At 42.0% G+C, this 13,208-nt stretch overlaps 1 protein-coding gene across 14 annotated transcripts in view; it reads left to right on the top strand.

The window, feature by feature from the left end:
* Window positions 1-8,770, top strand: part of odad2 (outer dynein arm docking complex subunit 2) — a 126,549-nt gene extending 117,779 nt beyond the window's left edge. For all 14 annotated transcript variants that reach the window (XM_073918459.1, XM_073918463.1, XM_073918468.1 and 11 more), the window contains one exon: window positions 8,162-8,770. In XM_073918459.1, the coding sequence (XP_073774560.1) occupies window positions 8,162-8,275 (114 nt within the window). In that variant the 3' untranslated portion in view covers window positions 8,276-8,770. The remainder of the gene's footprint in view (window positions 1-8,161) is intronic.
* Window positions 8,771-13,208: the final 4,438 nt, after the last annotated feature.

Genomic DNA, 13,208 nt, shown 5'->3' with positions numbered 1-13,208 from the left:
CAAGTGAAACTCTGCAGACTAGAGTTTGTTGCCTCAAGACCCTCTTATTCTATTGATGTTCTGGTATAAAATCACATGAGTTCACACTGATTACAATTTTTTAAAATATGTTTCATCATCTAGTATGATAAGCATGAGTATGCATCATTTTAATGAGCAACACAACATACATCCTACTCCTCCTAGTGAGTTTATACCTAATTATGCTACATACTTTAATGAATATGCTCGAAACTGTTTGTAGAGGCTGCACATTTTGCAGGCCCAAAAGAAACCTGTAAAGACAGTGAGTAATTAAAATGCAGATGTTTTTGAGTGAATTTCTTTAAAGGGAACCTATGATAAAAATCATCTTTTGGAAGCTGTTTGGACAAAACTGTGTGTAGGGATAATGTGTCCACAGTCTTACTGAAGGAATATAAAGACAATAAGTGTCTTTTTTTTAATTTCCTGAAGTTAAAATAGGATCCAAATTCCTCTTATTTTGATGCCCACCACAACGTGACGTAGAGGGGTGGTTTCCCGGCCCACCCAACTGATTGACAGCTACGTATTAACATGTCTCTGTAGTAACGCGTATAATCACATCAACTAGAGTGTGCGCAAAGCAACAAGGAAAAAAATCTGTTCAGCTCTCTGTGATCATCAACAATCATCAGATGTGATCAAGAGTTTTACAAGTTTAAAATGTTTTTAAAACAGTGCATGTTAATTAATTACAGCCATTTACTTTGGTGGGACCGGTGGGCGGGGAGAACTAGCAATAAAGGCACTGGCAACAAAAATAGCTGCAATGTGTTTAGAGAAGAAAATTCTACTGTTCTGAAAGGTAAAATAAATAATCTGGGTCTTTTGAGCTGAAACTTTACATACACATTCTAAAGACACAAAGGACTAATCTTTAAATTTGAAAAGGGGGTAAAATAGGTGCCATTTAAGGGAATATAAATATTCTAAGGAAAAAACATGATCTGTTTAGAGGCCTATTAGATACAAAGCTGTCACCTTAAGGGTACTACCATGTAAAAGTAATCTTTATATTCATCATTCTTGTTGTGAGCGGGCCTTAAGATGTCATCTATAGTCAAGCAATACTGTAATATTACTTAGACTGGACAAGGCCTCGTCTCAGAATATTTTATAGTATACCCAATGTCTGGGCTTGCAGTTAACACTGCTGAACTACGTATTATTCAATAAAAGATGTTTGACATTTTATTTCTGCCATGTACACTGCAATTCAGTTTGGGAGGGAAAAAAACTTGTTTTGCCAATATTCAAATTTAACCACTTATTGCTTTCCCAATGAGATTTTCACATGAGAAAACAGTCGAGACCTCGTACATACAGTTAAAAAGCCTCCCCCACACCCCCAATAACAACTGGATATAAATTATGAGAGTGGTTGTGGTGTTGCAGCCAAATATTTTTTCCCATGTTCCTTTAATGGCGTGCTGTAGTCTGATGTGCTGGTGCAGTGACTGTGGTTCAGCTCAGCCCATAATTGGAGGCTGGACTGAACTTTGGGTGTTCCAAAAGAGTAATGTCCAATTTGCAAAAAGCTGTTGAGGCCAATGTTTTTGTTTTTGTTTTTTGCCAAGCAATGACAAAAACTGGACAGTTCAGTTTGTCTGCAAATGTTACACCAAACAACCTTTAACTGCACCCTCATTATATCTTTAACTTGCTCTGATTGACATATTGTCTGCCTCTACCTGAGCACAACTGTACATTTCAAATATGATATATGAGCTATTGTGACAGGAGATGTGTTAAAAGAATATTTCCTACCATTTCGAATGAGTTTTGAGACAGAGTCTATCGGGGAACCATGTCTGCACTGCAGTTTAATTTATGAAGGGGTGTAAAACTCAAGACTGCCTCTTGCTATTATTGCAATCGTATTTCAGAGTCAGAAGCTCCTGTACACCCAACAGTTTAGAGCTGTAATGATTTCCTTTACTCTCTCTCTCTCTTTCTCTCCTTTTCTCGTTTTGCATGCTGTGCCCTCAGACTTGTGTTCTGTCTGCAACTTTCTTAGTTCAACGACGTTCTTAATGGTGTAGAACTCAGTCCCCTCAAGCTTTAGCAGAGGAAATTAAGCATTGAGAAGAAAATATTTCACACTGGAAAATACATTAGAGATGGTTTCTACACCCTCCAGCTTTTATAAATTTTGCCTTTTTACATTTTCTTTAATTTAAACTAAAAAGAAAAAGAACTTGTAATTTTCCATTTGATTATTTCATAAAATATGAAAAGAGTTTTTGAAAACTGGTCCTGAAACAACAGCCCTTTTATGATTTTAGTGTGCTTTGCACCTCAAAAACAGACACTGTGTGAAAGTTCTTCCCACTTGGGAACTAATACAGTTTGGATTGAACAACTGTCATCAAGTTATGTGTATTAGCGTCCTGCAGCATGTGGTAATTAAACACACACTCAATCCGTTTGATTTGACATGTACACTCGGTATCTCACAGCTTTCATTCGGATGTGCCTGGTTGTGTTTGATGCTCAGAAATCCCGGTCTCGCTTTCCTTCCAGCACACCGCCAGAGCTTTGCAGATTGTTTGCTGAAACCATAAATCCTTGCAGACAGCTTTAGCCAGATTTTGCTATTAAAGAGCCCCTTTCATAGGCAAAAATACTTTAGCGAGACAAATTACAAAATACGAATGGTAATTATCATCTGAGAGGATTCCAGCTGGTGCAAGGTGCCAGATCCTGCAATGTTTTGTGTGGCTTAGACTGTATTTTTGTGGACTACGAACTTGCACTTGAAAGTGCTCAGATGTTCCTTCTGTAAGTTTTCTCTCCTGTCATGTTTATGTGTTTAGAACAAACCGTTGTGGATGCAAATGAGGATATCTGTTTGGAATATGAAGGAGAGATGTAAAGAAGGAGCATGATTCAGTCTGGACCTGTTAAATATTCCATACGTTTTCTTTTAGTCATGGCTTGTGTATAGCAGGTTGAAGCTGTTGTGGATATGGCAAGCAGATGACGTCCTCATACACACTCAGGCTATTCAGTCTGTTTCTGATCTGGCTACTGTAGCGTGTGTCTGAAGTTTGGAGTGTTTTATGTCTTGAAACCGCATGACTCGATCCTCTGTTTTGTCTAAGGTGAGGAATGCAGGGTCTCTCAGGTGTGAGAGTATAGAAAAGGTTTAAAAGGTGTGTTTAAATTATATGAGTTCATAATGCTTAAGAATAGACAACAAGAAAAGAAGAGAAAGAGAAGAGAGAGCGTGGATAAATCAAAGATTATGTAAATGAGTTATGGGGCAAGCCAGCAGACACACAACATCATAAGAAGTTAATATTAGGTTAGATTTAGATCATGACGTCAGGTGACCAAAATTCAATGTCTAGCCAGCGTCTAAGGACAATGTTATTTTGATGTGCAATAACATAATAAGTTAAAATAATAAGTCAAATTACATTGATATTTGTTTGACTTTTGGTTGTGTTGGAAAGTGGCTAAAACTCAACGTCTGAAAGATTCTAGTCACTAGTCATAGTGATAACGTCCACACGTCAAGGTGAAAAATGATTAGACGTTGATATTTGGTTGATTTTAGGTTGGACAGTGGATATTGATGTCGGACTGACGTTGGGTTCTGATGTCAAACCGATTTTCATTTCCAAACAAAATCCAAAATCCCCATGATGTTAGGGTAAAACTGTTGACATCATGTTGACGTCTTGTGCCTGCAGGGAATATACTACTTACTTTAGATAAGTAAGTAGTAGTTTAGATAAATAAGTTTAGATATCTGAACAATTAGCATTTTGTTTACATAATGTTGTAATTTTCTATTGATTTAAGCAAATAGCAAATGTTTAAGCACATGTGTGCACACAATAAATACAATTGTCCGTAGTATGGCTTGTTGATCAAAACTGATGAGTCAATTCTCATTTCAACTGTCAGACTCCGCACAACTTATTAATCATTCTTCATCGTATGAGCCATCACAATCAAAGCAACATATTCAATGATCAAATTTTTTTAAATGCACGTTTACACTATAAAGTATCAGATATCAACATTGTTTGTAATGTCTTAAATTTTTTTAAATGACCTCTAATTGCAAAACAATTTTCATAATCTTTTTAACCAATCAAGTTTGGTATCATATATATAAATGTAGATTTCCCACAGCACAGTCACTAACATTGTTTTTGAGAATGGAGAACTTCCACAATCCTGAACTGCAGCCACATGTTTGTAAAAGAGTAATTGGAAGAAGTGTATCTCTGGCAAGGTCAACAAGAATGACAGGATGTCCACCAAGAATATTTTTTTATGGATGCTATTTTGTAGTATTTTTGTTTATTTCTGGTAATATAAGAAACATAAAATATACAATACACTAACTGGACTAGCAAGATTGCATGTTACATGTAATGCATTTGTACAAAAATAAACGTAAATACAAATGTTCTTTTTTATCTTGTACTTAGGACTCTTTTCAACAAATATCAGATTTTTTTAAGCCCTAATTTTAATGGTTGACTGTCATGGTGAAAAAACATCTAATAATTTTGAGCAGTGTGGCGCAGACGATGACAAATACACTTTAATGTTTCTGTGGACATTTCAAGGTTTGAAATGTTTTGGGTGAGTAACAATGTTTTGCAGACATGCGTTAAAGTTCTGATGTTCCAGCAAAAAGTTTTGTCGTTTGCAATCTTGACATTTGACATTTTGAAAAATGTGCCAAAGCAACTGAGAAAAACTGTAAAAGAAAAAAGGGGATAGATAGATAGATAGATAGATAGATAGATAGATAGATGGATGGATGGATGGATGGATGGATGGATGGATGGATGGATGGATGGATGGATGGATGGATGGATGGATGGATGGATGGATGGATGGATGGATGGATGGATGGATGGATGGATGGATGGATGGACAGATTTACTTCATAGATATATTTTCACTTGACAGCTTTTTTCGAATGTTTTTGTGTGCAGGTCATGAGAACAGTTTAGGACACAGTTCATTTAGACCTAAATCCTAGTGGATAAATGGAATGAGTGACAAAAATAAACATGCACTATTTAAAAGAGCTCAAGAAAAAGAGTGAGGCAGAGAACGAGAACACGGAGCGGTGGGAGAACAGGGGGCTTTTGCTAACATTTAAAGCCCTCTCCTCAGGAAACGCCAGCTTACCGCTGCTGCACTTAACACCGCAACACCTACATGCGTGACATAGCATGTGTGAGAACTGATGTACATGTGCTTGCTCTGAAAGAGAAGCCTGGGAAAACATGTTTTTGCTCTCCCTTCCTGGAGGCCAGGATCCTCTCGCCTTTGCGGCGTGAAAGACAGAAGAAAGTCTTAGAGGCTCTCATTCATTTTTCAAACATGAGGCAAGTTATCATGTTACTGAGGTTTGGGAGTATTTAACAAGTGGGCTATTATAGTCTGTTCAGGAACCAGCTGGGAGAGCTGAGAGGGCCAGGGCTAGACAGAGAGCAGTGCTTATCTGAGGCTCCGCTCCAGGCCCTAGGAGCCCCTGTTTGGCCACGGCTGAATAACACTCTATGAGCTCTGGCAAACGGTGGCTGACCCTGTCGCGGGCATCCTCTGACTGCTCACAAAAGCAGCTTGTCTGAACGTGCTGGCATGTTGCTGCAGCCTCATGTTTGCATCCGTTTGCCTCTTCGAGGTCTTTTGAGATCTATTTTAACCCCAAATCCAGCTGAAAATGATAACTGATACATTCAGACTGCTGAAAATAAATAATTACGAGAGAGACGCTGTCTAATCCATGTTTTTCATGGATGTCAGATGAGTTGAGGAATCCGGTGAAGCTTGTGTTAGTCTTGCAATCTGTTGATTCTTCACTATTTAACTTTTAGCAGGGAATTCTGGGAATGTCTTGCTTCTCTGTATCTTAGCCCACTGTTGGCTTTAAAAACTGGGTATGTGTGTGTATAACATAAAAAAAAAACTTTAAGCTTACACACTTTATTTTTAAAGATATTTTATTGAAAGTCAAATCCACATGCACTGATGAACTTTAACATAGGATTTTGAGGATGTACATTCTGTTTTGCTTAAATGTTATTGATGGACTTTCAATTTATTTATTTTTTTTTTTTAAGGGGTTTAAACATTTAAATTAGCAGTCATCAAAACTGTGATGTTTTGGACACAATAAATATTTATGGATGCAACTATTTTAATTTATAGTGGTAAATGACCCTCAATTCTGTCTTTTCTTTGTAAAAGGCCATGTAAGGCCGTAACATTCTCACACTACAAAAATCATTGTAAAAGTCATCCAAATGATTGAAAATTTTGAAAAATTGAAAATGATGAAAATATTCTAGGCTTCTGTTTACATTTGAACAAAAAGTGGCATGTCCAAAATGAATCATACCAATTGCAAACTGTCACATTCTATGAGAAAATCCAAAGTTCTATACCAGGGATGTTGTTTAATCCTGTTCCTGGAGACTTCCATTCATATACAGTACATGTGAATGCATGCATCGCATCACATGATTGTGTGAGACCAATAGTGGATCAAAACATGACACCTCTTTAAAGAAATTTTAAATAAGGAGTAATCATTCACTTCTTTAATTGCCTAATCATCTTGTTTAATCTCAGCCCTTTTGGGACCATTACACAAAAATAATAATTTCTTACTTTTATATAGCACTTTTCTGGACACCTAAAGCGCTTTACACATTGAGGGAATCTCCTCATCCAACATACAACATGCAACATACACCTGGATGACGCAACGGCAGCCATATTGCACCAAACCGCACACCACACACCAGCTGATTGGTGGTACGAAGACAGAGTGATAAAGCCAATTATGATATGGGAATGGTTAGTAGCCTTGATGGAGAGAGGCAGTGGGCAGGGGGATTTTTAACGGCCACAGAGGATCCGGACCTCGGTTTAACATCTCATCCGAAAGACGACACTCACTGAGCAGTATAAAGTCCTCTTAACTATACTGGGGCATTAGGACCCACACAGACCGCAGGTTGAGCGAACCCTGTGGTCTCCTATCTGGTTTAACAGAATTAATTGACATACAATAAATAATATTAATATAATATACTTATGTCAATATGTTTTTCACGGTATGTTCATATCCATCCCTTAAGCAGTCAAGAGGTTCAGAGACTCTGGTTTTACTATGGTAAAGTAAAATTTGACCTACATGTGCAACAATGAACAGGATGAAACTCAACAAATCACTTATTATTACTATGCATTGAAGGACTCGCATACCAAACAGATTTAGAATGCCCACCGTGCCAGTGTATTTGCCCACACTTTGTGTTTATTCAGATTTAGGAACACATCTCACCACTAATCTTTCTGTTTCTTTCTTTTTCCTTCCCTTGACAGAAAGACAACTATATTATACCATGCAATATAACCTAACCTCAGTGTGGCATTGCCACAAACACTACCCCTTAGGTTCACTTTATGTGACAGTATAATAAGTAAGTCTCATTGTACAATAAACTGAAAAAAAATTTACTACATAGACAGAATGTTCCGGAAAGTGGTCTTTTTTAGTTTGGGAGCCCAGTGTTAAGAGCGTGGATCAAAAGAAGCGGGTTACACAAGGGATCAAATATGACCTTTGATCTGAGGGAGGGCGCGACCAGATTTTGTGGCCAAATGTTCTCTACAGCACTCACGCTTTATGGAGGAGAGGAGAATTTATAAACAGCTACTAAACCTATTCATTACAATAACAAACACAACTGCGCTAATATACTCACTCATACATGCCATATTCCCACTTTCTACCTCGTCTCGTCCACTCAACGCAACTAAACACACAAACACACTGATATGTAAGCTAATGAGCCGATGCGGTGCTTTGCCATCCAGTAGGCAGCAGGCCTTGGCAGCCGCAGGAGCTGTAAACTCCTCTGGCAAACGTCTGCAGTGTGCAAACAGTTGCATTTATAGCTTAATAACAGATTAGATGTCTCCTTCAAGCCCCAGGAAAGAACTGCTGTAAGAGGCCTTGGTGAATGACTGTTATTGTAGCTATGCGGTTTACTTTCTGTCTAATGAAAGGAGAATGTTGGCTAGAGTTTTCATTATTGGATTGTACTTTATGATGGCAGTTTCTGACACGTTCCTCTCTCTGTTGCAGCTTCTGCTTGTCATGATCGGATCCACCGATGAGATTCTGCAGGAGGCAGCAGCCAGCTGTGTGGCCAACATTCGACGCCTGGCTCTTGCCAATGACAAGGCTAAATATGGGTAAAAATAGTGACCACAAGCAACACAGATAGATATACAGTATATCTTCCCCTCAATCTGAACCACTACGCTACAACAAATTAGCTAATTTACCCCCTGAGTATCCACTCAATGAGTATACAGTAATTTGAACGGATGTGTTTATTTATAATTTGCTTAATCTCTGTAATAATAGGAAGCATTTAGCCAAAGCTAAACATGTTATTAATTAATTCTTTGGAGTCTACATAAACTTTGCTCGCCCTTGTTTCAGCCTTTTCCCTCAATTTCCTCATCACAGCATCTAATTTAGCAATAACAATAAACTCTTTCTTCTCCTATGTGTGTCCATGCCAAATGTTCCACAGTTTGTGTTCTCTGAAGTGGTTTAGAGCATGAATACAACACATTCATAAATGTAGCAGGTACTGATGTTCGAATGCGCAAAAAACAAGCACATCTTTTCTTTTAAAAACTTCATGCTACTCTCTTATTGAAGATTAAAACAGAAGGGCTTGCCTTACATTTTTCTTTCTCTCGCTTTCTTTTCATGCTCACAAACACAACATTTATTCTGTAGAGAAAAGAAAACTGACAAAACGCACTTACAAATGGTTTGGTGGTAGTTTAAAGCTGAAAAAGTAAATTTTTGAAAGATTGCACATAAAATGCTCATAAATTTTGAAAGATTGCTCATAAATTCAATCATTGGTGACGTGCAGTGGCTAGTCCCTATGATTTTGTGCAGTGATTCCCTGATGAGATGGAGTACTTTGCATTATTATTTGTTATTGAAAAAATACGGTGATGGCTCCTCTCAATGTCCTCATTAATTCTGCCTATTAAAACTGTATAAGGAAAATCAGACCACCGCAACAGTACAACAGCAGCAGTAGCATGCCTTTCGCTCAGACAGACCCATAAAACGTAATCTTTAAAAATAATCATGTTTTATATTATCGGCATCAATCCAATGTCCAGTGTTTTCTTTACCAGATATAATGAATGCAAAACAACAAAACAAGCAACAGTACAATTTTCCAAACTATTGGAACAAGCAGTGGAAATTTGCCATATTATGACTCAAATGTCAAAAACACTGTAAAAAAAGATTTTATCTGATCTGAACCTAATTCCTGACTTTTGATGGTGTGCATATGGGTTGATTTTTGATATTATGACTAAAATAAAAAGATAATTTAGATATCACTACATGAAGCAATATAGCTTTGTCTCAGTGGTTATTAGAATTCTAATTAGATATTTTTAACCTCATTTATGAGCCAGATTCTTCATTCAGGATATACACTCACCAGCTACTTTATTATGTACAACTTACTAGTAGCAGATTTGACCTTCTTTTGCCTTCAGACCTACCTTAATCCTTCGTGGCATAGGTTGAACAGATACAGAAAATATTCCTCAGAGATTTTGCTCCATATGGCATGATAGCATCATGCTGTTCCCCCAGGTTTGTCGGCTGCACATCCATGATACGAATCTCCCGTTCCTCTACATCTCAATGGTGCTCTATTGGATTGAGATCTGCTGACTGTGGAGGCCATTTTAGTACAGTGAACTCATTGTCATGTTCACGAAACCAGACTGAGATGACACACTTTATGACATGGCGCATCATCCTGCTGGAAGTAGCCATCAGAAAATGGGTACTCTGTGATGATAAAGGCATGGACATGGAAAGCAACAATACTTAGGTGGGCTGTGGCCTTGAAACGATGCTCAATTGGTACTAATGGGACCAAAGTGTGCCAAGAAACATCCCCCACACCATTACACCACAAGCCTGAACTGTTAATACAAAGCAGAATGAATCCATGCTTTCATGTTGTTGATGCCAAATTCTGACCCTACCATACGAATGTCGTAGCAGAAATCAAGACTCATCAGACCAGGCAACGTTTTTCCATTCTTATATTGTTCAATTTTGGGGAGCCTGTGTGAATTTTAGCCTTTGTTAATTGTGAACCTTCTGCTGCTGTAACCCATCCATCTCAAGGTTCGACGTGTTGAGCATTCAGAGAACTTGGTTGTAACGAGTGGTTATTTGAGCTACTGTTGCCTTTTTATCAGCAGTATATATCAGAGCATCAGAATAGAGGTCTGTTGTAAATGATCTGCTGCAAATATAAAATTAATTGCTGAAGGAGGGATGATATTTAATTTTAATTTCTAAAATATAGTTTATGTTCTTAAAGCACAGAATGATATGCTATGCACAAAATAAATGATTTACTGGCACAAGGTTGCAAATTCTCAATTTATTTTTCCAGTTAAATGGTTTCTCAGCCCAAAATAAAAAGTATGTCATAATTTACTTATATAATTCCAAACTCATAAAATTATATTATATAAAATATATTTTAAATATATAAAGTAGTTCCCCTTCGGGGGGAACTTCAGCACTGTAAGTGGATTTGATTTGTAAAATCCACGCATTGGGAGGATTTGGATCAGAAGCCGCTTGTCTGGAGAGTATTGAACGGGCCAATGAATGAAATTAATTGGCAGCGTAAGCTTGCGCAGGTGTGCGACATCTGCAATTATCTCAGCATATAAGCACACCTGAAGCCAGCAGACGCCATCCTTTTCGCTTCAGATCCTTTCTGAGTGAGTCGATGAGGGTTCCTCTTGCTGATCAGCACTTCAGAGCGAACGAGTGTGTCTCCCGGTCCTGAGTGGGTCTTCGCGGTGGCAGACGGTCGAGCTGGGTTACTCCCTTGCCTGCGGTTCTTTGGGTCCGGTCCTCCAGAGCGGTGCGTATAGTTGCAACTTTCCTAAAAGAGCAACACAGTCGTGCAGCACGTCCTTTTCAGGATGGCGCTCCGACTGTGCGTTTCTGGATGCGGGGGTTTCCTGGCTCCGGATGATGGACACAATCACTGCATTGCATGTTTGGGGGTCCAGCATGTTAATGCGGTGCTCGCGGGCGGTTCATGTCGTCATTGCGATGCCATGACCGTTGCACAGCTAAGATCGCGGCTAACTTTCGCAAGAGAGCGAGCCACCCCAGTTGCCTCCTGTTCTAAAAAAGCAGCGGGCGCTCGGGCAGATCTGAGGGTTTCAGCGGGAGATAATCCGCCGCCCACGGGCTCGCGGACCTCTCGCTCCTCACGGCGCTCCATCCAAGCTTCGGGTGGTGAGAGTGATCCGTCTATCCAGATGGTAGCTCTCACACTCGCTGACACCGGAGATCAGATGTCCTCCGCGGCATCGGAGGGTGGGCTTTCACTGTCCGACGAAGATCCGGACCCGCTCGCCCCCTCCGGGCAGGTGAGCGCTGTCAAATCGGATCCTGAAGTGGACATGTTAGCCGTGCTTTCCCGGGCTGCTTCGGCCGTGGGGTTGGAGATGGTTTATCCCCCAGCTCCGCGGCCGGACCGACTAGATGGGTGCTACGTAGAGGACCAGAAGGCGAAGCCTTCGAAGCCTCTCGTCCCCTTCTTCCCGGAAGTGCACAGTAGGCTCACGCAGTCTTGGAGGGCACCTTTCTCTGCCCGTGCTGCGTGTGCCTCCGCCCTCACCGCCCTTGACGGCGGAGCTGCCAGGGGGTATGAGGCGATCCCGTCAGTGGAGCGCGCTATCGCGGTCAATCTTTGTCCGCGCGGCGCCTCTACGTGGCGGGGTTTGCCCCGCCTCCCGTCCAAAGCCTGTAGGTTGTCTGCCTCCCTCGGAGCCAGAGCTTATAAGGCTGCGGGCCAGGCTGCTTCTGCTTTGCACGCGATGGCCACCTACCAGCGCTACCAAGCGCAGGCGCTGGCCGAGCTGCACGAGGGCGGGTCCAACCCAAGCTTATTACATGAGCTGCGCACCGCGACCGACTATGCTCTTCGGACTACTAAGTCCGCCGCGTGTGCGCTGGGGAGGACGATGTCCACACTTGTGGTTCAGGAACGCCACCTCTGGCTAAACCTGGCCGATATGCGCGACGTTGACAAAGTTCGCTTTCTTGACTCGCCCATATCCCAGGCTGGCCTGTTCGGCGACACCGTCGGTGAATTCACCCAGGAATTCAAGGCGGTGAAAGAGCAGTCGGATGCGATGGGCAATGTCATCTATCGGCGTGGCCGTAAGCCCGCTCCGCCCGCCGAGCCATCCACCTCCGCTGTTCCTCGCCGAGGGCGCCCGCCAACGAGTGCTGCCCCGCCCCCGCCTGCGCCTCCGGCCAAGCGGGCGCGGCGTTCACCTCGAAAGCAGGCAGCCCCTCCTGCCCAGGGCGCCGTTAAGTCCGGTAAACGGACCGCGAAGCGTCCCTGAGACAGGCCATCCGGAGAAGAGGAAACTTGCTCTTTCCCCGCTGGAGGGCAGGGCCCCGATAACAACGGTACTTTTCAGTGCCACCAAAACATCAGTAAAAGAGCACTTTTTCCCTTCCCCGGATGTGACTGCACGAGTTCTGCCAGTCCGGGACGCGCTGCCTTCCGGCTCGCAGACTCTACGTGCTTCGCCAGTGGCTCACGAGCGCTGGGGGGACGGTCTCCCTTCCCTCAGCCCTCCAGCCCCCTCTCCGGAGTCAGGGTGCGGAGCCAGAGCGAATCGCTCTCCTCCAGCTCTTCCGCGGGACCCTCGTGCTTCCCGGATCAGCACACCCACTCCGCGCTGCCCCACCGCTGGTACGTCAGCGATTGTAGCGATGACTCCATTAGCGAGGGCTCTGCCTGCCTGGTTAGCGCGGGCCAGCCCCTCGCGGTGGCTCATACGCACAATCAGACTCGGTTACGCGATTCAGTTCGCGAAATGGCCCCCCAAGTTTACGGGCGTGTATTTCTCCAGGGTCAACCCCCTGTCCGCCCCTGTCTTGCGAGAGGAGATTGCTGCCCTCCTGGCGAAGGGTGCAATCGAGCCGGTTCCTCCAGCCGAGATGGAGAGTGGGTTTTACAGCCCATACTTCATCGTACCCAAAAAGAGCGGTGGGTCACGGCCAATCCTAGATCTGCGCG

The sequence above is a fragment of the Danio rerio genome, chromosome 12 (genome assembly GCF_049306965.1).
Source record: "Danio rerio strain Tuebingen ecotype United States chromosome 12, GRCz12tu, whole genome shotgun sequence".
Lineage (NCBI taxonomy): Eukaryota > Metazoa > Chordata > Actinopteri > Cypriniformes > Danionidae > Danio > Danio rerio.
This window is presented reverse-complemented; position numbering and strand designations above follow the sequence as displayed.